Genomic DNA, 26603 nt, shown 5'->3' on the forward strand with positions numbered 1-26603 from the left:
CTTGGTTGACTGTATATTTTCAGGTTACATAATTACCTTGTGGGTAGATAGAGATTATCCCAAACATCCAACCTTTTCCCTTTTATTTTTGTATAAAAGCCAATAAAAAAATCAGTTTACTAATAACAGGCGCTTTATAAGTCTAAAACATCATAACCGGGCCAGATTCAATTCATGATTTGTTTCATAGTAGTGGTACAATCTTAACCTGCGATGTATGTCCCAAAAATTAAATATTTTAAACAAGCAAATAATTTTCTTGGAGTTTACATAGAAGAAAACTTAAAACCGACTTGTAGTCTGTAGATGGAAAATCAGATTGTCATCTCTATTCACTTATTCCACCCCAGAGTAAGCGAACTCACCAAAACGAAGACGGCAGTCGTTATAAGCATGTTTTGGTCTATGAAAAAAAAATCTAATATCCGATTAAGAAATGATGCATATTCAAACTAAATATCTGTTCAAATCCAGCCAAGGATTCAGATTAGATTTTTATTTTAAACAAATATCATATGCCTAATTCTCTTAGAGAGATTTTGAGAATAGGCCAAATTCAGTTCAATATTCAGATTCGAGTTCAGATTCAGATATGAATGTAAAAGTTGGTTTTAGATTATGAAATTGGATTTCAGATTCAGATTCAGATTCAAATATTCAAATTCGAATAAAAGTATATGCATATCCGAAAAAATGTATACGGTTAAAAATATATCCAATTTAGATCCGATCTGTTGACATTGATAGGTATGTGAATGAAATCACATAATGCATGACATGCAGGAGTAGGAGACGAAGATGGTGTTGCGCAATGAACCTTCTCAGGTCTAAAAAGTGACCTCATTCAAGCAACATACTTAAGAAAACATTATATAAGATGGCATTGGCCAATAAACAGTGAAGATTATGATCTACAACTACCAAAGTTGGATTATCAAGGACAATTGCGTCGATGATAACCAGGCCCTCCCATAGTTATGTAATGGCCAAAGTCATCATCGTCATCTGCTTGACGAAGATCCCAATACGTGGCATCATAGCAGTTCCCATTGTTCATGATGATACCAATATCCTCTTCGGGAGGATAATAAAGGTCCGTGTCGAGGTCGTATAAGGCCATTTTTCGGATGTATGCAACCGTCCCGAGATCATCGGTGGAGAAATGGCCGCTGCCCATCTGGGTGGATGTGTGCCTTCCTCTTGTCCGCCGATTCACGATCTCCCCTCCCCATGAAACTTCGTTTGCGCTGTTTACTTGGTAATTTGATTTTGGCCAGTAGCCAATCAACGTTTCATCAACCAAAACTTCCCAGTCTTCTTCATCATTCTGCTAATCATCAAAATCCTTTAGCAGTCAATATATATATATAACTTTTTCTCACTCCGCAATATATAGCTAACTTGTTATTCTTTTGGAATTTTAATTTCCCTTTTTCTGAAATTTTTGGTTTGTAACGTAGCCACGTTAAAGACGTATTATTAAAAAATGTTTAAAACGTTAAAAAAATGGTCAGCTGAATAAAATGCGAAAAAAATACATCTTTTGAAAAAAATGTCAAAACGAAAAAAGCACCTTTTCTATTTTTTCCACTTTTCAAGTTTTTTTTCACAATTTTTCATGTTTTTTGTAATTTTTTGTTACATTTTTATTTTCATATTTGTTATATTTTATTTTTAAGATTTTGATAACTTCTTTTTACATTTCCTTTTGGTGGCCAGTTCCGTTACATTTCAAAACAAGGTTTTTATTTTGAAGTGTTTGAAAGCCATTAAAACTGATCACCTGCCAGCCCCTAATTGATCATGTTGTGTCAACCCTTGGAAATGGGTGTGTTAACTATGTTTGCATGTGCACTAATTGATTGGGTAAAAAAAAGGGCAGTTCTTAATCGAACAAAAAAAAAAGCCCAATTTTTGTTTGAAAGCCTAATATTTTTCAAACAATACAACTTGTACACCAATATTGGGGAGCCGTTATATATATATATATATATATATATATATATATATATATATATATATTACAAATAAATACACACACACAAAAGATCGAATTTTGAATTGAATTTTAAAATAAAATTTTTGATTTGCATATTAGGACAATTTGATGCCAAATAAACTAAAACTGGCTTTGTATCTCTATGTTGCAAACAAAAGGCTACCAACGCGCAAGTTAAAGTGTGATAGGGTGCCTTTGGAAGCACCAAAACATGCTTTACATTATAGAGGATGAGAAGTTGGATGGAAGCTTCAGCCTTCTTCGAGCACAACAGAAAAAGCTGAAGAAAAAAAAAATGCATACGCACCCGTATGATAGTGATTTCAATTTCACTGGGATTCCCGTTGATAGTTTGACATCTGAGTCGCTTGCCGAAAGGCATACCGTGACGTCCTCTTACGAATTCCAGATTATTACTGCCTCTGTCTTCTGGTGATTTAGTGTTATCATTATAGAGCCATGTATTGTAGCTGTCATTCTGTTGAAGCCAAGCAAACGCAATAACTGTCAGCATTCGCCATACAAGTCTCCAAAATTGTGTAGTTTCTACTATCACTCGCGATGACCATTTAGTTACTGAGAAAAGTTAAGCAGCCTATTTGATGCTTCGCATATTATAAACGGAGATAGTTTGGCAAGGAGGGACTTTATAGAAGTGACATGAAAAAATCGCAGAATCCTGAATGTAGAGAACGGGGGCGAAGGGAGGTGTGGGCAATTGCCCACACAGGCCCACAAAAAATGGCTATTTTTATATTGAAATTTCATAGCTGTTTTTTGAATTTACATACAGGTGCCCCTTAAAATTTAAAATTATATAACTGGTGCCCTTAAAAATCTAAAATTATATAATTAGTGCCCCTTTTAAATCTAAAATTGTATAACTAGTGCCCCTTCGTTGAAACTTTCTGGCCCTTGTTGGAGAAATGAGATATCCTGATGCATAAAGAGTGTCCTGATTGGAACAGGATCAGACTTTTGAACCTTCCATTGCATGCCTTTTAATGGAGTAAGAGAACGAGGCCATCTTCCTAAACTGAAGTTGAGGAGTATTGGTGAACTGCTTCTGTTTCTTCTCTTAATTGTTTTGTTGATGGCATCAGACTATCAGTCTATTGCAGACCATGTATGACATATGCTCATAAAACCAACACCAATGGAGCACACCTTTATCATGTTAACCACAGAGAGAGAGAGAGAGAGAGAATGAGAAATTAAACCAACAGAAATTCTCTCACTAGCTAGCCCCACGTACTTCTTTCCAATCAACAGATATATATAATTTTGTCAGAATGTGGAATAGAATTTGTAAGGAAACAATTACCGTTGTGAAGATAAAAAACCGCGTTCTTGCATCTCCAAATACGCTAGGATTGACCTTGAGCATAAAAGAAACAAAAGGTTAAATAAAAATGGAAAGGAGTCAAACAAATAAGCAAACCCTAGTTATTATAAGCAGTGATAATCTCTTTGTTAATGTGAATAAAGGGATGAAACATACCATCCAACCAGCTTCCAGTGCCATATAAATCTGATGTTGTGCTGCATGTACAACCCAAACTTGTGAAAGGCTCATCTCACTCCTGTCCTCTATGTTAGGTCCCCAAACACTAAAAGTTCCTTCCCCTCCTCCATAGGTTCCGCTTACCGTACCTTTTGCATACTATAATTAATCCATGTATATGTTAAAGAAAGCAATATACTACCAGGCCTTCGTTGCTCAAGTGCAAAGCAAGCATAAACTGGGTGAGAAGAAAGATTAATAGATGCTAATTAAGAAGAGGATGTTGAGGAGCACTCTAAAAAATTAGTATTTTACAGAATTCAAAAAACATCAGTAAAGGTAGAACAAATGTGGGTGAAAACTATCACCGGCATTTTCTCTACACACTTCGGATGTCAATAATAATTTTCACCGACGTTTACCAAACATCGGTAATAATTTTTAATGGTTAAGGTAAAATGAATGTCGGTGAAAACTTTCAATGACATTTTCTCTGCACATTAGCAAAGGTAGAACGAATGTTGGTGAAAACTATCACCGACATTTTTTCTGCACACGTCGGTGTGGACACCTTCACTGATGCATGATGAACATAGTTAAATAAACAATTATCAACATCTACTGATGTTAGTGATCATTTTCACTGACGCTTACCAAATGTCGGTAAGAATTTTTAGTGGTAAAGATAGAACGAATGTCGATGTAGGTAAAAGTAGAACGAATGTCAGTGAAAACTAGAACGAATGTCAGTGAAAGTTATCACCTACATTTTCTCTGCAGATCGGTAAAGGTAGAACGAATGTCAGTGAAAACTATCACCGGCATTTTCTCTGCACAAGTCGGTGTGAACATCTTCAGTGATGCATGATGAACGTACTTAAATAAACTATTATCAACATTTACCGGACATCAGTAATAATTTTCACCGACATTTATTGAACGTTGGTAAGAATTTTAATGGTAAAGGTAGAACGAAGGTCGGTGAAAACTATCACCGACATTTTTTCTGCGCATGTCGGGGTGGACGACACTGATGCATGATGAACGTAGCTAAATAAACTATTATCAACATCTACCGAATGCCAGTAATAATTTTCACCGACGTTCACCGCACTTAGTAACAATTTTCAACGACACTCGGCTGGATGTTGGTCAAAAGTACACCGACATTTATCCTAATGTTGCTAGGTGAACGTCAGTAAGAATATTCACCGACACTCGGCCGGATGTTGGTCAAAAGTACACCAACATTTATTTTCATGTCGCTAAATCTTTGACCAGTGTTCAGCTTAACGACGAGGACGAATTAAGCATAAGCAAAAGAATTAGAAGTGGTAAGGAAAGGGTATATAATAGATACCGGACCTCATGGTCTGCAGGATTGTCGATAGCCAATGTTTTCATGGCTTTTGATTTGAGAAACGACCTGGCACGTGAACTTGCAAAATCTTGAAGAGCACTGAAATTGAGAGGCCCTGCCTTGGTGGCCTTGAGAACTGGAAAACTTCCTGGTGGGCAGCTTTCACTTTCTGTTCCACTTTCTGCTATTCTGCTGTCTCTCAACTTGTCACTTGTCTGTATATTCATGAGAAATATTATTAGCTGTTGTTACTGGTCTTTGTAGCGGAATTTTTTCCTTCAACTCTAGTCACATTTAGTAAGTTCACAAACACAAAAAGGCTTAACTTCAAGTGAATCTTGCTTTACAAAGAATGGCAGAGCTTAGATGATTATAAGATCGCCTGATTTCATCCTCCAACTCTTCTGCTATATGAGTTAGAGTGTGGGTTGCAAATGAGAGGGAGAGGTCAGAGGTGCATTTAAAATAATCTTATATGTACATATAATTTTAAAAATATGTGTGCAACTAAATTAAAATATGTCATCGAATTGAATTTAGGTTTACGTGTACATTGGCAAGCCTTTGTGATGTATAACCTGATGAAATTTAAAGATTACATCTCAAACAAGGATTGAGTTTAAATAAATCAAGAATGTACTGACATACACTTGGTTTTTTCTCTAAACCTAAGTGTGCACTTGCTAAGAAATTTAAAACACAATGAACAAAAAATCAATCATCGACCATTCGAAACCAATTCATGATCAGACTCTTCTTTCTCAGACATAAAAAACCCACTGGGCATTTTCCAAATACTAAATTTGGAGAAGATGCGAAATAGAAAATTAAGCATACCTGCTTCTTTCTTTTGGATATTGAAATGTTCCTTTTGCTAGGCTGACTATGAATTTTCTTGCAATCGTAGATGTCTCCATCATCCATCTGAAAATTCGGCAAAAACTTATTATGGTCAGATGAAGGGGAGGAAGGAGTTTTTAGCCTTCATCAAATTTACAAATTTCATAAATCAATTATATATGTTTCAGTCTGCAGCCCTTCCTTAAGTGGCCATGGGATTCAAATAGAGCCCAAAAATCCAATTGCTCCCAAGTTTAGACTATACTACTTAGAAATAATGATCATAGACTGGAAAATTATTATTGCTATCTATTGCTTAACATTAATTAGTTGTCGCGCCCATGAAGAATCTTGCATCAGATCTGACTGCCTAGTGCAGTTATCAACAATGTGAATATCAATCTCGGAGATGTAGTGATTCACATTTGCTTTTTAGATTAATATCTGAATCCAAACTTCGAACCAAATCTGGTTGATTTTCAAAATGTAAGAGCATATGATATAAGATATTTATTTAAAACTAAATCCGATCCAATTTTTTAATCAGATTTTTTTTTGTATCCATTTTTTTTGTGATGGTCCAGTTGAATATCCGATCCAAATCAAATATATTGGCATCCCTACATTTTAGCCACACCTGCATCTGCTACGGGAGAACCACGACGAAAAGTGTATGAGAGATAAAAAGGGATACGTACCGTGATGGTCTTTATTGGGAGCTCCTTTGGATAATATTTGCTCTCGAGGATGTGCCTGCCGCCTTCACTCAACATGCCATGATTGAACAAGAAGATCAAAAGAAGGAGAAGCATACACAGGGGTTTGGAACTCATATCCAGGTCTCTGAGCATTCTAGACTGCATGGTGAAACCCAAAATCTAGCTTTTGGTGTAGCAGTTTACATTTTATAGCAAAAGAGAAATGATTTTTTCCAGGAAGGAAATTTATTTGGTGAGGTAACAAATAGGAATTACAAGAAAAGACAATAAAACCAAAATCCTATCTTTCTTCAAGCAGATAAAACGGCCTGCTTTTGTGAATCCTTGATCGTGCAACTTCACTCGTTTTTTTGGTAATGATCGATACCGTCCTTTGTATGTTTAGTTCATAAATCTTTCGTACACAGGTGGCATTAATTCCACGTCAAGATTGATTCTTTGTGATATTAGGTAAGGCAAAAAGCTTGGAAAGTCTTTTCCTAAAAAAATGTTCAAATATTGTTTTAGTTCACCAAATTAATAAAACCTTGAAGCTTGCGCGAAAGAAAAGGAAGCTTGCCATAACATTCAGATATCTGTTGTGAATGGGATGAAAACCACATTTCCTTTTTGTTGTTCTTGTTGTCAGCAATTTGTGAGGCAGAGTTTCTGTAATCAGCGAATTTTACATATGGAACACTGAAGCAGATGCCTAGGCCATGGCCCCACCCCAACCAATTTTGTTTTTTAAAAATCTAGTGTAAAAATTGAATTTTTTTTGTCTCAATGATTTTTTGAATATAAGTTCAGTTTGGTCCTACCCAAATCCAATCCACAAAACTCAGTCCTCATTTGACCCGCTCTTACGAAAAATCCTGGTTTCGCTCCTACAGGGGAGCTATGCATGGTGCATATCGGTGCACATAACTCTCTCTCTACACAAGCTACATTAGCATAGGATAACACATGTCATGCGTCAAGGAGCTGTGCATTGTGCATCCGGGTGCACATAACTCTCTCTCTACACGACCTCGCCAACTACATTCGTGTCTTCGTAAGTTCTGAACAGTGTGCACACCACCAAACCCAACACGGGCAGCATGTACATGAATACGCTCCCTAGCATCAGAGAGGGAAAAAATCCAAACCCTAAACCCTAAACCCCAACAACTATTTGGATCTTATTATCTTTGCTAGTGACATTTGAATGACTTATCAGACATCTGATTGGGTGTTGCATAGGTCAATTCATGACATCACCTTTTAAGGGCTGTTTAACAGTAGGAATACCATATACCTGTTTCATAAATATGCTCCAAAGATTGAGATAAATTCAAGGAATAGTAGAACAAGTGTTCCTTACATCAGCCTTAATCCTGGGGGAGTAAGTGAAGGTAAGAGAGAATGGACAGCAAACTAGCTAGAAAAGGGGGAAAAAGTGTAGCACTCCTTATCAAAATGTATCAAGATGAAAACTATAAAAACTGATGTGATGATAGCAAAATAAAAAATGCATTAAGAGAAATTATTAATAGAATCAGAATACAGAATACATGAGTGATTGGTAGGCACCAAATCATTTGGGTACGAGATTAAAACCAGACCCTCTTAAATTCACGTTAAAAAGCGTTTTAAACAAAATATGAACCTTTTAATATGTTTATGAACACTAATTTAACATAAATCATGTTTAGTTCAAGTCATTTTTTTAAATATATATATATACACACACACACACACACACATACGTATTTATATATATCTTTATACTTTCAAAATTTTGATGTTATAAGAGCCGTTTAATTAAATATTTTAAAAGATTTAGGCATGCAAATAATTTGGTTGGATTAATTACATGGGAGAAAATTTAATTGACTTGTAGAAGAAAAATTGGATTGACATCTCTATTCTCCTGGTCCATCCGTGACTGAAATAAAATAAATGCATGGCATGCAAACAGTAGGAGAACGAGATGATGTTAATGTGCAACGAATTTTCTCAGATCTCACTATCTCCATTCTTTGTTTGGTTCCGACGGGCTTTACTCTTGTAGCAAATTTTTGTATATTTTTAATTAACATCTTATTTTTAGTGTGCATGGATTTGAGATCCAATTGTGGGGGTGTTGGATCTCAAAACCGTGGATCTGAGCTTGATCTAAGATCCTATTCAATTCGATTGGTATCTGGATTCTGGAGTTCTGTCACGGACTCGGCCGACTTTGGCATTATTAAATGTACCCAAACAACTAACAATTAAGATATTTGCCAAATAAGCAGTTTTAGATGATTTGAAAATATCTAAAAATATTGAATTTCCGACTATAAAACGGGCACCAGAGATCCTTGCTAACCTTCTTTCCCCTTCCTAGAGGAATCAAGAGGAAGCTTCAAGGGTTCTCTTCCACTTTCTTAGTGGTTTTTTTCTTTATTTTCTTCGAAAAGAAAAAAAAGAAGAAGAAGAAAACCGCTAAGAAGAGGAAGAGAACCCTCTGAGCTCCCTCTTTAAAGATTCTTTGGAAAGGAGAAAGAAGGTTAGGAGAAAGAAGGTTAGCATGGGCACCCAATGTGCCCCTTTTATAGCCGGAAATTAAATATTTTTTGATACTTTCAAGTCATCTAAAATTGCTTATTTAACAAATAATTAATTGAATATTGTTAATTGGTGGGGTACTTTTAATAATGCCAAAATCGGCCGAGTCCTCCGACGTGAAATCCATATACCAAACGGATTTAATGGGATTAATGGGGTTTGCACTTCAAAATATCTGGAATATAACCAGCTCAACAAAAAATAACGGAGTTAAATTGCAGTCTGCCCTCCTCAATAGCCAAACTCACGACCTTCTTAGCTCATGCCATTCTACCTTCTATGCTTATGCCACTGTAATGTTTCTATTTTTTTTTTAATAACTAACCGTGTGATTCCATTATGGACAATGGACAATGAGGTTGCATTTGATAGCCTCAGATCTAAGATCAAATGTAGCATAAAAAAGTTTGTTTTCGAGGGTCGATGATTTCAATAGCTTAACATGTTAAATCCATGCTATATGTTAAAAACTATGTATTTAATGTCGGATTGAAAAGAGGTCTGACTTCAAATCCATGGATCTCATATCCAAGATGAAACAAGCACAACTTTGTAATCATTATCCAACAAACAAAGACACACACACTACATCTTGCATGTATATTATGTGCACCACCTTGATGCATGCAACTCACTCTCGGATATGTTCGACAAAAAGTGAATGAGATAAAAAGGGGGGCACATAACATGATGGTTTTGATTTGAAGTTCTTTGGGATAATATTTTCAGGTGTGGGAGAGGTTCATCCTACCCCCCGAAAAGAGACCCGAATGCCCCCCTCTATTCCCCCTGCTTCTAGGGTTCTGAGCTGCGTAGCGATAGCAATGGTGCACCCTTTAACTTGGATGTTGTACTCTACTACCTTAAGACACATGAACATTGTGCCCACAGAAATCGAATTAGAGACTTACCTTTATATAAGATCCTAGCTCGACCAGCTATATGCCCGTTAAGCTCTTTTAGATAATATTTGCTCTTGGGTACGTGTTTGCTGCCTTCACACAACATCGAAGCACGACTGAACATAAAATGTGAAGGAGAGGCATACACAGAGTTTTGGAACTCACGTCATGGGCTTTAATCATTCTCGACTGCACTCGACTGCACCATGAAACCCGAGATCTACCTTTTGGTGAACCTCAACGTGAAGCAATTGACATTTTATAGCAAAAGACCCATGATTTTTTTAGAGAAATAAATTTATTTAGTGAGGGCACAAATAGGAATTACAAATAAAGACAATAAATCCAAATCCTTTCTTTCTTGATGTAGAGAAAATGGCCTCGTTTTGTGAACCCTTGATTGTTTTACTTCATTCATTTTTTATAATAATGGATACATTCCTCTTTATATTTGGTTCACAAATCTTTCATGTAAGGGTGACACTAATTCAATGTCAAAACTGAATCTTGATTATATGAGAAGGTTAAACTTAGAAAGTCTTTTCTCAAAAAGATTTAAATGATGGTTTTAGTGTAACAAATAAATCTTGCACGCTTGGTCTATCGCACACCATGAAGCATAGCATCTATAACCAGTGAGTTTACATTTGGCCACCGATGCGGTTTTCACGGGTTAAGCCATAGTAGGGCCAAATTGTAATTTTTGAAAATTTAAGCAGTAAAATTTCAGTTGTTAAAATCTGAGGGTCTCCTTTGGGAGTCGTCTTATAGAGAGCGTAACATTGGTTCAGTTCTCGTGAGTACTGCTCATGTAAACTTACAAACAATGAGATGCGACACTATAGTTGATAGGAATGTGAAGTTCACCCTAGAACGCAATGGTATGTATGATTGGCAATGCAGCCATTGCTTCCCTACATTCGATAGACAAAAAAAAGTGATATTTCTTTAGCTAACATATGTGTTTGTGTTGTCTCAAGGACGAGGAGTCAGCCCACCACATCCTTATATCTTGCCCACACTCTTCAAAATTTTGGAAGTTTGTAGCTACTAAGTTGGATGGTAGCGCACTGGGCGTCTAGGTGGTCCTGCTCCTCTAACGGCTTGGTTCGAGTCCTTAGAGCGACCACTATCACGTCCCAGCGCGCGCCACTTCCTAGCCCGTAAAAGGGCCCGACGCAGCTCTGTGAAAACCCTGAAGGGTGGGCACAGAAGGGGGGCCGAAGGCCTCTCTTAGGGGCGGTGGCAATGAACCGCTCACCCCTAAATTCGCGACTAGCTTGTGATGATTAATTCGCTAAGTACGTACATATGTTCTGAATGAAAGTAAATGAACCCGTAATTCTGGTTTTCAGAAAACATCTAATTATATTTTACACCTTGAGCGAGCAATCCAAGTATTGATCCTTATAAGGTTAAGTTTCCAGAAACTAGCTTATTGTACATGCCACATGTATTTGTCATAATAAAGTTACAATACACCATATGTATATAAATGGTCCATAAGAGTTGCTATACATCAAAAGCTATTAATACAAGGTTTTATGCATTCAGGATTAATAACCTAAAATGCCATATGGTTTTCATGTTTTGAGCAAAGCCTTTAATTTCTTGGTTTACTATATACTTCGAGGTCACATAATTACCTTGTCGGTAGAGGTGGAGAGATCCTAATCAAGTATCCAAGTTTTTTATTCTTTTTCACTTTTTTAAAAAAAGTCAGAAAAAATCAGTTCACTTTTGTTCATCATGACCCGCGCTTTAGGCTAAACCATCTAACCGGGTTGGATTCAATCCACAATTTGTCTCATCTTAGTGGTACAAATTAATTAATTTGTAATGTTTATCATAATTAAACATTTTAAAAGATTTAGACATGCAAACAATTCGCTTGGATTAACTACATAGTAGAAAACTTATTCGACTTGTAAATATAGTAGATTTATAAAATAATGAGACAAATTTACGGTAAATTCTTAGGACAGTAATAATGGGTTATTGCTAAATGATCCCCAAATATTTCAAGTGATGGAACATCTTTTATTTTCCATATAGGTTGATTTGGCGATGAGCCGCTATGTTCATGATCTTCTATAATAAGCAAGAGGGCAGACGGTCCTGGAGATCGAAGCTTGTGTATACATGCACAGGAGTGTAATGACTAAAATGTTTTCAAAAAAGTGAAAAATAAAAACTTTTGAAGGATAAAATGAAAATTATGAAAATGTTAAAAGACTAAAGCGTACATAACTTAAAAAAAAAAATTCTAAAATGCCATAGTTTTCTTCTTCTTTCCTTCTCCTTGGTGCATATTTGTTGCGTACACAAACAACTCAATTTCCATGAAGACGAGGGAAGACCGCAATTTGGCTCCGTTATTTTGTTTGGGCAGGTTATATATTACCGATATTTTAGAATGCAAACATGGTTAATCCTATTAAATCCGATTTGTGTCTGGATTTCACGTCCACGGACTCTGATAATTTTGGCATTATTAAATGTAACCAACAATCACTTAAGGAAACCCTTTTTCTTTTCCTCTTTCTAAGAAGGATCTCCGAGAGTTCTTTTCCCCTTTCTTTTTAAAGGTATTTTAATTTTCTTTTTTTCCTTTCTTTTCTTTTAAAGAAACCCTTTTTCTTTTTTCTTTTTCTTTCTTTAAAAAGAACCCAACACAAGAAAGAAAATAAAGAAAAAATAAAAATAAAATACCTCTAAGAAAACGAAACTAAGTTAATATGTGTTTCTCATATAATATCATGTGTTTACGAATGGCTTTCTTTTTTATTCATCATGACCCGCGCTTTATCAATTTGCTGTGTATCTCCTAATTAAATATTTTAAAAGATTCAAGCATGAAAATAATTTGCTTGGCTCAATTACATGGGATAAAATTTAATTGACTTGTAGAAGAAAAATTGCATTGACATCTCTATTCTCCTGTCCGTCCGTGAACGAAATAAAATAAATGCATAACATGCGAACAGTAGGAGATCAAGATGATGTTAATGTGCAATGAATTTTCTCAGATTTCACAATCTCCATTCTTTGTTTGGTTCCGACGGGCTTTACTCTTGTAGAAATTTTTTTGTTTATTTTTAATTAACATCATATTTTTAGTGTGCATGGATTTGAGATCCAATTGTGTGGGTGTTGGATCTCAAAACCGTGGATCTGAGATTGATCTAAGATCATATCCAATTCGATTGGTCTCTGGAAGTCTGTCATGGAGTCAGCCGATTTTAAATGTACCCAAACAACTAACAATTAAGATATTTGTTAAATAAGCGATTTTAGATGATTTGAAAATATCTAAAAATATTGAATTTCCGACTACAAAAGGGGCACCAGACAGCCTTGCTAACCTTCTTTCCCCTTCCTAAAGGAATCAAAAGGAAGCTCCAAGGGTTCTCTTCCTCTTTCTTAGGGGTTTTTTTCTTTATTTTCTTCAAAAAGAAAAAAAAGAAAAAAACCACTAAGAAAGAGGAAGAGAACCCTCTGAGTTCCCTCTTTGATTCTTTAGGAAGGGGAAAGAAGGTTAGCATGGGCACCCAATGTGCCCCTTTTATAGCTGGCAATTCAATATTTTTTTTATATTTTCAAGTCATCTAAAATTGGTTATTTAACAAATAATTAATTGAATATTGTTATTTGGTGGGGTACATTTAATAATGCCAAAATGGGCCGAGTCCGCCGACGTCAAATCCATATACCAAACGGTGTTTGCACTTCAAAAATATCCGGAATATAACCAGCTCAACCAAAAATAATGGAGTTAAATTGCAGTCTTCCCTCCTCAATAACCAACTCACGATCTTCTTATCTCATGCCATTTTACCTTATAGCTTTTTTTTTTTTTTACTAATTAACCTTGTGATTCCATTATGGACAATGAGGTTGCATTTGATAGCGTCCGATCTAAGATCAGATGCTTCATAACAAAAGTTAGTTTTGAGAATTCAATAGCATGGATTTTAAATTCATGTTAAAAACTATGAATTTCAACATGAAACAAACATGATTTCATAATCACTATCACACACACACAAATTTATATATATAAAGGATATTGCAGTTAATCCTGAAGGAAGACTAAAAGCCGAAGAGAGTTGGGGTGGATGGTGTTACCTGCAGAGGTAGCTCCCATCCCTGATGTAATGGCGTAGTTGGAGAGCGAGCCGCTTGGAGTAGAAATCCTGCATGGCCGTCTCTATGCACAAGCTCACGATCTCATCCCGCAACTTGCCAGAATCGAGAATGACTCCGTCCTTCAACATTTGTTGGCAGTGAAGTGACTGCCGGCGAGGAGCAAATTAAGGTGCAGGGAAAACCCACTCGGAGTTGCATCTTGGTCCCGCTCCGGCGAGGATAGGGTTCTTGCAGGTAATTTGGTAACAGAAACGAAGGATTTTTATGGAGTACTTTGTTGTTTTCTCCACAGGTAAAAAACAAAAAATGCAAGAAATTTTCTCTGTTTCAGGGCGATTCTCGAGTTCATGCCATGAGAAGAACGATAGTCAACGCAAATGTGCTCTATACTGCATGCGATTAAAAACAAGAAAACAGAAGACAAAAACGAAAATGCTGTCAAGTAGACGAAGAGACATCGTCATCGTTGCTTCATGCATTTCCTTTCAGATAAGGACGCCATTGTTTACGTAAACTCTTCTTTCTTATTCTGCATCTCCACATACTCGTTTTAATGTGTTCTTGCTTACAGCTAGATCATCACTCCATGAAAAAGTATTCTGCTCTCCGTAAGGTGGCCTTTTCTCAAAAAAAAAAGAAAAAAGAAAAAAAAACGGCTTCGGATCACGTTGAAGATCAATCTCTCTCTCTCTCTCTCTCTCTAGCTCACTCTCTTACACACACACACAAGTATATTGGGCATTCAGGTAGTTCTAATTGATTATTGTTGCCAAAAAAGCAGAAACGGGGGAAAAACTTTGCTTCCTTGGTCTCTCCATCATCTTTAAAAAAAAAACAAAAAAATCAATGTTTTCTCATTGATTTCATATCTTGATGGCAAAGTTAGTCCCAAAAAAAATATGAAAATTAAGCTCCAAGTACCACATTGTTACATCTTAAAATATCCTTCATTTTCTTGCGTGGAGTTTTGAACACTGCAAACGCGGCCGAACATATAAAAGACTGCATTGAATTTCTCCTGAGATGTCCATGGAGTTGGTTTTCTTTTAATATGAAAGCAACAAGCAACACCAGCCGGCCAGTCAGCATGCACGATAGAGATTACGAATTGCAGCACTCATGCTTTTACCAAGTTCGGTATATGAGAAGATCAGCACTTAAACCTTTTTAATCAATTCTAGTTTTGTTACTGAACTTGGTAAAAGCACCAGTGCTGCACTCCCTAATCTCTATCTTTTAGTTAGACGGTGGGTTGAACTAGGTGCATGCTGGCTGGTGTTGTTTGTTGCTTTCATACTAAAAGAAAACCGACTCCATGGACATTTCTTAGGTGGAATTCAATGCAGCTGGTTACTTTTCGGGCGGCGCTTGGAGTGTCGACATTGCGGCAACCTGTTCATGCAAGAAAATGATGGATTTCTGAGGATGCAACAATGAGGCACTTGGAGGTTTTGACATTTTCCATGAGACACTTTGCCATCGAAATAGGAAATCAATGACAAAACATGGGTCATTTTGTTTGCATGAAAAAAAGAAAGAGACACCAAAGAGGAAAGCTTTTAGCCTTCTTCAACTTTTTTTGCAACTAATGCTCAATATATGTATGTGCGTGTGTGCGTGTGTGTGTGTGTGTGTGTGTGAGAGAGAGAGAGAGAGAGAGAGAGAGAGAGAGAGAGAGAGAGAGAGAGAGAGTTCTATGTTGATACGATCAAAGTCATGCAACTATTTTTCCTGATATCGCTTTTCAGGAAAGGCCTGCACCCTGCAAAGTGCAAAGTACTTACATGGAGTGATGGATTTAGTTGTAAGAACAAACTAAAAGGAGTGCATGGAGATGGAGAAAAAGAAAGAAAACCTTTAAGTAAACAATGGCGTCCTCATGTGGAAAAAAATGCATGAAGCAACGATGGTGATGTCTCTTCGTCTTCTTCACAACATTGTCGTTTCTGTTTCTTTCAATCGCATGCAGCAGAGAGCGCATTGGTTCTTCTCATGGCATGAACTCGAGAATGCCAAGAATTTCAAACTCCATCCTTGCCCGAGGATTTGCCTGCTGCCTTCGCTCAACAAGGCAGGATTGAACAGAAAATGAGAAGAAGGAGAGACGGAGGGCTTTGCGCATTCTAGACTGCACGTCAGACGATTGGTATTTTATAGCAAAAACAAATGATTTTTTTTAGAGAAAAAATTTTATTTGGTGAGATAGCAAATAGGAATCACGAGAAAAGACATTAAATCCAAATCCTTTCTTTCTTCAAGTAGAGAAAATCGCATTGAGCATTCTTCAATCATTTTTGGTATTAATGGATACCATCCTTTTTGCATTTGATTCACAAATCTTTCATATATGGGTGATATTAATTCAATGGCAAAATTGATTCTTAGTGATATGAGAAGGTTAAACTTGGAAACTATTTTATTAGAACAAGTTCAATTATTTTTTTAGTCCACCAAATAAATCTTGCGAAAAGAGGGTAAGTCAAGAGGAAGACCATAAAATCCAGATATATGTTGTCAATAAGGAAACCTTTTTTTTTTTTTTTTGGTTTTCCATTGTTAGCCACCCTTTCAAGCAATTTGCTTTGTCTCTCCCACACCATGAAGCAGAGTATTTATAATAAGCGAGTTTAATGAATGAAGCTGGCTGTGTACACACTGCTGCGCATAAAAAATTATACACTTTAGGGTCTACTATAACCAAAATGCCCTTATTAAAATAAAAAAAAAGTTTTAGGACAGAAAAATATTTTGAAAAAGTTGAAATGTCTAAAACGTCCATTATTTTTAAAAATTTAATAAAAACCCCATCTCTTTTTGGTGTGCACGCAACTCGATTGGCTTAATGAAAGGCAGAGGAGTGGGGGACAAGGCCAAAAATACTTATGAAGATTCTTACCGATGCCAAAATTTAATTTTTAAAATTTTAAGCTTGTAAAATTTATTTATTTTTAAATATGAGGAACAGCCTTGGCGCCAACCATTTCCTTTATTTTCGCAGCACTGAGGACAATCTAGAGGTCACCATTGAACGATGGGTCGTTAGGATAGTGGAGGAATTCAAGTAATTGGAGAACAAATTCCAGTTTTTCAGAGTCTGCGTCTGAGTTGGGTGCAATGCACCGATGAATCATATATCTGTAATATGAAAAAATAGCATTTACAAGAATCGAATTGAGCGGCCTGCATGGGCCCGTTCTACCTTAATTAAAAAAAACAAATTATATGTGAACTGTAAAAAATTTCACTTGCCCTATAAAAAAATTTACATGTATATCATAAAAAATTTATAGCTCTGTCTCTAACTATGGCTATCGAAATTATCACGCTCTGATGTTGAGAGAAAGGAACAGGCTGAACACGCAGGCTCCGTGGTGAGAAGGCTGCCCACCTAATAACTCCAATCTTGGTGTCATCTGTAGCAAGCGGAGCCATCGATTGAAACTCATGGCAAGCCAACTTCGCATTGGTCAACTTCTTAAACCATCTTCTCCCCGTGCGCCTTCAGGAGGCCAACTTTTACACTGTGATTTGATCCTTCAAGAAATCATAATCTAGGGTGGACGCTTTCTCTACTTCAATATTTGTTGTAATATTGTCTCCCCCCCTCCCCTACCCTCCATTTAGCGGTCAACTATTTCACATTGAATAGTTTAATTTGAATTGGCCGATTCAGGCCGAGTTTAATGGATGACATCAATCCCTTTTCATCACTCTAAAGCAATTATTATAAAGTAGTCAGTAGTGGCGCCAGAAAAATTTTGTAGGGTTACCATTCATAAATTTTTATATCTAAAAATAAAGAAAACATCGAATTGCCCACACTGCCCGGATGAGGTCCGACTTCTGATAACATGGATGACAATATTGTGCAACACCAAAAGAACTAAAGTACAACGTTAACGTTTCTTAATTTGGCATCTGAAATTAAAAATTTTAACTCAAGATGTTAAAGGATCTGGCGAGAATCGGTGCAACAACAATTGATACCACGCAGATCGAGTGCTGCCAGGTGCCAATCGGTTCTCAATCCTCACTGGAGAGGAGAGGCTGAGAAGGATAAGTAGTAAGCCTGGGCGTCGGGCCCGACCCGACTCTCTCTCCCTCCTCCTCTCTGCTCTCGCTCTCCATCTCCGTTGTGCTCCCCGTCTCCCTCTCCGCTGCGCCCCTCCTCTCCCTCTCTGCTCCCCCTCTCCCTTGCGGCTTCAGCTCTGCTCCCCGTCTCCCTCTCCCTCTCTGCTCCCCAATCTCCCTCTCCCTCTGCCCTCCCTTCCTGTCTCCCTCTCCCTCTCTGCTCCCCCTCTGCTTCCCCCCCCCTCTCCCTCTCCACTCCCCCTCTCCTCTCCCTTCCCGTCTCCCTCTCTGCTCCCGTCTCCCTCCCCCCCTCTCCATCTCCCTCAACCTCCTCCTCCGTCGCCGTTGCTTTTGCCGGAGGGCGGGGGGAAAGGGGGTCGGCTCCGTCGCCGTCTCCATTGCTGCAGTCGGAGGGCGATAGGAGGGAGGGGGAAAGGGGGTCGGGAGGCTCAGGAGGGCGGGAGGAAAGGGGTGAATAGGGCGGCCGGGTTGGGCCGAGCCGGGTTCGGGCCAGAATGAGCGGCCCGACGGGCCGGGAAGAGACCCAGGCTATCGGGCCGGGCCTGGGCCCCTCGCCCAGACGGGTCGGATCGGGCCAGCCCTTACCGGGCCTGGCCAGCCCAAAGCAACAAGCCTCTTTCTTTTCTTCTTTCTTTTGTAAGGTCGGTGGATGTAATGATTAAAGAAAATAAAATAATTAAAAAATTAAAAGTGTAGAAATAGGTGGAAACATCATCCATCCACTTATTCATCCCTATAATAGCATTGTGAGTTGGGTTGAGTCTCCTTTGAGCTAAAGTTGGTGTGCTCATTTTGTGAGCTGATGTGTAAGAATTTTTAGTGTGTGCTCAAGTGCAAGAGCGTCAGGCTTGGAAGTGCTTGGGTGTGGAAGATCACTATGTCAGCTTAGGTGAGTTTTCTTGAGTCTCTTTCTGTAATATTCATTTTGATGAATAAAGTAGTTTACATTTTGAGATTATCAACCGGTTGGGCTTTAGCACTTTTTTATGAGCTATTTTCGTTTGGTTATTAAGTTTTTACCAGACATACTTTATCAAGTTTATTATTGAGAATTATTTTGGAAGTTGAGACTCTGTCGGTTTTTGTTTGCATAAATTTGAGTTTGGATCTAAATTATATCTAGGGCCCACATTCGTTTTTCCTACAAGTGGCATCAGAGAGAGGTTCAGTTTAAGGACCGATTTACTAGTTAGATTAATTGGGCCAATTATATTTTGAAATTATAGCAGCATTAGCGGTTGCATTAAATAATATTGAGAAGCTTAACAATAACAATTATGGCTATTGGAAATCATGTGTGGGGTCGTATTTTCTTGGACAGAAATTATGAGAGATAGTATTGGGATTAGACATAAATATTCATGTTGATGGGGAAGCTAAAAAGAAATGGATGATTAAAGCAAGAAAAATTCTATTTGTAAGTGAATCAATTAAAAAAGATTTATTAGAGCATATACATAATGCTACGACTCCTGAAGAAGCATGGAATGCTTTTGCAACACTATTTTGTCGAGCTAATGACGCCCACCTACAACTGCTAGAAAATGAGTTAACTACATTAACTCAGAGAAATATGTCCATAGCAGAATATTTTATGAAAGTTAAAAATATTTATAAAAAGATTTCTCAAATTGACCCTGAGTCTAAGATTAGTAAAGCCGTTATATGGAGAATTCTTGTTCGTGGACTTCGTTCAGAATTTAGCAGTTTTATAATTAGTGTTCAAGGTTGGCAAGTTCAACCAACATTGTTGGAGTTAGAGAATCTATTGATCAATAAAAAAACAATAGCGAAGCAAATGGCTGGACTTTAGCGAAGCAAATGGCTGGACTTTCACTCAAAGTAAATAATGTGGAAGCTTTGTTTAGTAAGGGTCAAATATCACGTTCGTTTTTCCTACACGCTCGACCTTCCCAGCTACATGATAAGGCTGAATATAAAACAGCTAGCAACCAATCTTTCAACCAGGGAGGAAACAAAACAAGGCTAGTGATCCTAAAGCCACTGAATGGAAAGGCAAATCGAAGGTAACAGCAGTTATGCTTCTACCAGTGCAACCACCAACTGGCGGGCAGTAACGCAACTAACCCAAACCCTATTTCCAATTTAAACTAAATTAAAACATGACATCGAATTGACTTTGGGTTAAGGTGTACATTGGCAAGCCTTTGTGATGTATAGCCCGATGAAATTTAAAGATTGCATCTCAAACAAGGATTGAGTTTAAATAAATCAAGGATGTACTGACATACACTTGGTTTTTTTCTCTAAACCTAAGTGTGTAGTACTTTGTAAGAAATTAAAAACTCAAGTTGAAGATAAAATATTGATGACTCGGTCAAGTACTTAATGAACAAAAAATCAATCATCGATCATTAGAAACCAATTCATGATCGAACTCTCCTTTCTCAGACACTAACCCACTGGGCATTTTCCAAATACTAATTTTGGAGGAGATGCAAAATAGAATTTTCTCAGACAATATATATATATTGGATGGTTAAAAGTAATGTGTGTGGGCATTAGAATTTTCTTACGTCAAAGTTCCAAAAATACAAAATAATGATCGCTTTTGTATCAAAGCACAAAAATATCGCAAGCCTATGCATTCTGAGCACGCCATCCACGTGCCTCCATGGACCGCTGTAAACACCTTACTTAATTTCTACGCTGTTATTACTGTTCGTTTTCTTCAACGAACATTTCAAGTGCGTTACTAAATTTATTTTGCTCAGCTTGGAGTCTTGACAATGCATCTTTTAGCAACGCATTTGCATATTGGCGTTAGGAAATCATCTGGGTGTACCACTTTCTCCAAAATGAGTGGCGATTTGCGTTAGCGAAGCAAATGGTGTTTGGGGATTTACCAATGCATTATCTTATGTGCTAGAGAATAACCTTCATTGCAGACGCACCATCGTCCTGCATTAAGAAAAAACCCTAACACTGCGCCCTATTTCCAAACGCAGCTTTTTCCTGCGTTACGGAAACCCGACCAGCTAAATTATAATCTCCTGCGGTTTTCTTCTTTTTCTCCTTCCTCATTCCTCTCGTGCGAAGGTCGTTTCTGAGTGTAATCGCCTTCAGAAGCTGGACGATCGCTCGTTTCTTTAACATTCAGATATATCTTGTGAATGAGAACAAAACCACATTTCCTATTTGTTGTTGTTGTTGTGGTTGTTAGCGATTTGTTTGGTCTTTCCGACCCCATGAAGCAGAGTTTCTGTAACCAGTTAATTTTAGATATGGGCCACTGATGCAGAGGATTCTCAAAATGGCCGTAAGAACTGAACGGTTGGCCTTTTCAAACGCACACAACTCTACTCTAAGGTGGTTATATGCATAGGCCCTGTGTACCACAAGCTCATGTGCATGACATATACCTCTTGATTTTGGCACAGAAAAACACATGTCATGCACCAGGGGCTGTGCATGTTGCATCTCGGTGCACATAACTTCCCATGAATTAGGGATGACTTGAAAATATGATGCTGATGAAGATGACTGATTGTTGAACTGGAAAACTTGGGCTGTTCCAAGAAGAACGGGATGTTCACTCCGAGAAGGATAACAAGACAGGGCAGTAAAAAAGGTCCTGGAAATTTAAGATTAATAACCTATAATTGCTATATGGTTTTCATGTATAATTTAAGCGAATTCATTAAGACTTTAATTCTTGGTAATTACCACATATATTTTCAGGTTACGCACATTAAATTGTGTGTGTGTGTGTGTGAGAGAGAGAGAGAGAGAGAGAGAGAGAGAGTTCCTAACTAAATATGAATTTTTTTCCTTTTCATTTTTGTACAAAATTGCCAGTAACAATGACTTTCACCTTTCTTATTCGTCCAGTCAAGTGCTCTAGTCTAAACCATCAATTATCGGGTTGGATTCCATTCATAATTTGCTTCACTGTAGTGGTACAATTAATTAATTTGCAATGTATCCCGGCATAGTTAAATATTTTAAAAGATTTAAACATGCAAATTATTTGCTTTGATTTACACAGGAGAAATGATAATCGACTTGATGGAAAATAAGATTGACATATGATCTATTACCTATGAGGTACTTGACCCAGCTGATGATGAACACATATGCCATGATAAGTGTTCCTTAGTGGCTATTGAAATCACTTGCATGACATTTCAGAGGGCGGTGGTGCAACAAATAGGGTCAGTATTGGTAAACAGTCAATCTCTATTTCCAATTCCCATGGAAACAGCCCTTATTGAAATATGAGTGGTCAGTTCCCGAAACACTAAAAGCAGATGATAAGTTGAAGGGGAAAAGTTTCAACCTTCACTGCGGCGTGGGGACTAGCTTAGCGGTCACTCGGAATCACATGCATGACACCACTTGGAGAAGAAGATGGTGTAGTGCAATGACTTTTCTCATGCCTCAAAATTGACCTCATTTATTCAAGGAACACCACAAAACAAAACGTACAAAAAGAAAAGGAATTACTTAACAGTGCAGATTAGCATCGATAACAGTCTAATAAGAAGATCAAGGACATTTTCTTCTATCATAACCAGGCCCACCGAATGTTATATGCTGGCCATATTCATCGTCAGATGGGGAATATTTGAGATCATAGCAGTCGGGCTGGGGAACGTGTACATTGATCGCTTCGGGAGCATGATAACGATCCATGTTGAGGTCGTATATGGCCATGTGACTGATGTATGCAACCCTCCCTATTGGTGCGCTCGAGAAATGGCCATTCCCCATCTGGGTTGACGTGTGCCTTCCCCTTGTCCGCTCATTCACTATCTCACCTCCCCATACAATTTTGTTTGCATTGCGTGCCCTGTAATTTGATCTTGGCCAAAAGCCGATCATGGTTTCATCCACCCAAAGTTCCCAGTCTTGATCGTCGTCCTACCAAACATGAAAATACATTAGCAATCCACTAATCAATAAGACATACCTTTTCTCTGTTCTCTGCCTAGCTAAGTTATTTGTTTTCAGTTTTTCTTTTATTTTCTTTAGTTTTTTGGTTTGGAAGATTTTCGAGTGTGATGTAATTGGAACTTCGATTCTGAGCTATATTTTAATGCAAATAACAGACCAAAGTATTAAGTGCATGTTCTTGGGTGTGTGCAAGAAGAATATTACCTTCTACTTTCCATGAAGAGAGCAGAAGCCTCCACTTAACCTCTTGGATCCATAGGATATAGGGCAGGCATGCATTGGTGCCTTAAAAAGCCGCCACCGTCACTCGTCAACTTGCATGTCAGTGCGCATCGTTTTGTCAGCATGGAGAGTTGACTCCTACTAGCACACGTCGCACCGACAGTTGTTCTAACTTCTTCGAGGACTATTAACTCCATGTTTAATTCTTTTACTTGCAAAGCAGCTTAGATATTAATTTGGGCTATGATGTGGCTCATGCAAGGTCTTTACCAAGTCGGTTGGTAAATGACAGATATTAGTTGATTTGGCGTCATATTGTCTTAGGGGGTGTTTGGAATATTGTCTCAAAGACTTGATTTTCAAAGAACCTGGTTCGGTTAAAACCTTGTTTTTTAATTGCCTGTTTGGATGAAAAGGGAATAACAGGTTTTCACTTTCAAAACCTGGTTTTAAAATTTGGTTTGCCTGTTTCACTTTCACTCTCAAATATAAATTTTCATTTACGTATAGTCTTAACAAATTGGACACCCTTACACTATGTCATGCTGAAAGTTCACTTGTACACATCCCCAATATCATTTAGTGAGCTTACTTGTGCCTGTTGGTTAAACATATAATAAGTATAAGATGCGCATAGTCCACTCAAAAGGCATGAATTGAAGCAGAATGTGGCTATTTGAACTTTGAATTCACTTACTGGAAGGAAAGTCGATTAGTCTACCATAACTTAAGTCGTTCATATTTGAATCCTCCACGCCTGCTAACTATGGTAAATTCTACTCCCGACAACAGAGCATTTAGCCATGCTTGGACGTATTAGGTATTCATCCCCACATCAAAACACTGTTTTGTGAAAACATGGTTTATTCGTGTGATCCAAACACAATCAAAAACTTGGTTTTGGGGTTGTCAGCCATAAATTTAAATAAACATATATATGTGCTAATAGTCCAGCCGATACTGGAGTATAAGTTGTATGTATTGCTTGAAAAATATTTTGGCTTTGGACCCAAAATTGGGCTCATTTAAGTACAATTGAGAACTTCTTTTGTTCAGCCCATATAAACACACATACAAACACAAAAACACACAGATACACACAAAGAAATTGGATACTCACCTGTTTGATGATGATTTCAAGTTCAGTGTTAGACCCACCCATAGTTGAACAATCAAGTTGCTTGCCGAAGGGCATATAATAATCCATTCTTGTGAACTGCAGACGATTCTCTGGTGGTTTTCTGCGGTCATCATTATAGAGCCATGTGTTGTAGCCGTCATTCTGTTGAAACAATGGAAATATAATAAGTCTTATAGCATTCACACTACATTTCTCCTAATTTGTCATGATGACCATTTAATTAAAAGAGAAAAAGCAGCCTGTTTGTTGCTTCACATATAAATGGAGATAGTTTCGCAGAGAGGGATTTTATAGGAATGACAGGAAAACATCGACAGCTGAATCCCTTTTTAGCACAATATCTATATTACTTTCCAGAGTCTGATTTCATAAGTAAAGTATGAGAGTGGGTTTTATAAGAATTGTTAATTGAATAAGAGAAAGGACAGCATCATGCGTATCCTTCAGAGCGTAAGAAATTTCTAATGCACACACACATTACTTTTAACCATCCTGTATATATATATATATATATATGGCATTAGTGATGGCTTGTAGGTGCAGCAACTTTAACTTTATATGGTGCTTTAATCGACAGATTTTTAATTTCAACCATCCAGCAACTATGTTAAATCTGGTATATTTAAATATTCCTATTTATCTATACTTGGTCCATGTTATAAAGTACTAAATGTTATTATGTGATTTTGAAGCTAAAAGCCGTCTTCAGAACAGTTTCGCCATTCAAGTCAATGAGTGAAACGTGCATTTGCATTTGCTAGTGTGTTATAGGTGCTCTAAAAATCAACACCAATGGAGTTAGGCACAGTCATTTACCGTGGTGAAGGCAAAAAACCGCGTTCTTTTATCTCCATATAACATAGGATTGACCTTCACCACAACAAAGACAAAAGGTTAAATAAAAGTGGAAGGAAGGCAAAACAAATAAGGCTAACTTGAATTATAAAAAAGAAGGCATCATCACTTTTCTTGATGTGGACAAAGGAATCAAACATACCATCCAACCGGCTTCCAGTGACATAGAAAAGTCATTCGGCGTTCTATTTAAAATCCATATTTGTGATAAGCTCATCTCACTATTGTCCTCAAGCCTAGGTCGCCAAATACTCAAAGTTCCTTCTCCGCCTCCATAACTTCCGGTTACCGAACCTGTTGCATACTGTACATAATCCATGTATATGTTACAAACCAATGCATTCTAAGGCCTTTGTTGATCAAGCACAACACACAAGATAAAATGAGTGCATGAAAGATCAATAAATGCTAAGAAGAAGAAGAAGCAGAAGGAGAAGACTGATCGGAAAAGGTTGTATAATAGATCAGACCTCATGTACTGATGAACGATCCTCATCATCAAGCGGTTTTGTGGTTTTTGATTTGAGAAACGATCTGGCACGTGAACTTGCAAAACTTTCGATGGCACTGAAATTTAGCGGCCCTGCTTTGGTGGCCTTGAGAACCGGAAAGCTTCCCGGTGGGCAGCTTCCTTTTTCTAATGCTCCGGCCTTTCTCAGCTTGTTCCTTGTCGATTCATGATCGGAATTGTTAGCTGTTGTTCTTGTTCCATGTAGCGAAGGCTTTTCCCTCGACTGTATCTTTCTTATAATCGAAGGGCTCCTCTTTCGATTATGACTATCAAGTTTCATGCAATCATAGATGTCTCCATCGTCTACCTGAAAATCAGAAAAAACTATTACGAAAAATTAAAGTTTGGAGAGCTAGGAGTTTTATCCTTGCTTAAATTTGCAATTGTCATATTTTCTAAGCAAATATCTTTCAGTTTGTTTGAACAATTTGATAAAACAGTTACTGCGCTTCCTTTAGTGGCCATGGGATCCAAATAGAACTCAGAGGATCTTGCTTCCATGTTTGGACCATATTACTTAGAAAGAATGATCATAGATTGAAAAGTTACAATCTATGGTTTAACTTTAGTTGGTGCATCATGTACAATCTTGCATCAGATCTGGTTACCTTGTGGACTTTTATGGTTTACATATCAATGTTGTCAATATTAATCTCTAGTGATCTTCAAGACAGTGTTCCACTAAATTAATATGCATCTGTCCAGTAAGGCCTACATCAACCTTTTGGTGTTCGTATTGAAAAATAATTTGAAGCTCATTATAAAAATTATAATGAAGAAGGTAGCCATATATATAAAGAAGGCAATTTTTGTAGCTGGTC

General features: G+C 37.5%; 2 protein-coding genes across 2 annotated transcripts; both read right to left on the reverse strand.

The window, feature by feature from the left end:
* Positions 1 to 934: 934 nt before the first annotated feature.
* LOC116257183 (uncharacterized) lies at positions 935 to 14172 on the reverse strand. The gene is made up of 7 exons (XM_031633796.1): positions 14024 to 14172; positions 5701 to 5845; positions 4869 to 5078; positions 3501 to 3662; positions 3324 to 3377; positions 2307 to 2477; positions 935 to 1327 (listed from the first exon to the last, which is right to left on the reverse strand). The coding sequence occupies exons 1-7, from the start codon at positions 14170 to 14172 to the stop codon at positions 935 to 937; spliced, it is 1284 nt and encodes a 427-aa protein (XP_031489656.1).
* Positions 14173 to 22591: 8419 nt separating this feature from the next.
* LOC116258189 (uncharacterized) lies at positions 22592 to 24459 on the reverse strand. The gene is made up of 2 exons (XM_031635341.2): positions 24396 to 24459; positions 22592 to 23020 (listed from the first exon to the last, which is right to left on the reverse strand). Exons 1-2 carry the CDS (start codon positions 24435 to 24437, stop codon positions 22646 to 22648), a joined length of 417 nt encoding a protein of 138 aa, XP_031491201.1. The 5' UTR covers positions 24438 to 24459; the 3' UTR covers positions 22592 to 22645.
* Positions 24460 to 26603: the final 2144 nt, after the last annotated feature.

The sequence above is a fragment of the Nymphaea colorata genome, chromosome 7 (assembly GCF_008831285.2).
Source record: "Nymphaea colorata isolate Beijing-Zhang1983 chromosome 7, ASM883128v2, whole genome shotgun sequence".
NCBI lineage: Eukaryota > Viridiplantae > Streptophyta > Magnoliopsida > Nymphaeales > Nymphaeaceae > Nymphaea > Nymphaea colorata.

Coding starts and splice junctions, on each gene's coding strand:
- LOC116258189 (XM_031635341.2), bottom strand. CDS start 24,437: ATGGGTGGGTCTAACACTGAACTTGAAATCATCATCAAACAG. Junction 23,021..24,395: donor TTGAAATCATCATCAAACAG/GTGAGTATCCAA, acceptor CATGTTTGGTAG/GACGACGATCAAGACTGGGA.
- LOC116257183 (XM_031633796.1), bottom strand. CDS start 14,172: ATGTTGAAGGACGGAGTCATTCTCGATTCTGGCAAGTTGCGGGATGAG. Junction 3,378..3,500: donor CACTGGAAGCTGGTTGGATG/GTATGTTTCATC, acceptor TTTATGCTCAAG/GTCAATCCTAGCGTATTTGG. Junction 2,478..3,323: donor GGTTTTTTATCTTCACAACG/GTAATTGTTTCC, acceptor TGGCTTCAACAG/AATGACAGCTACAATACATG.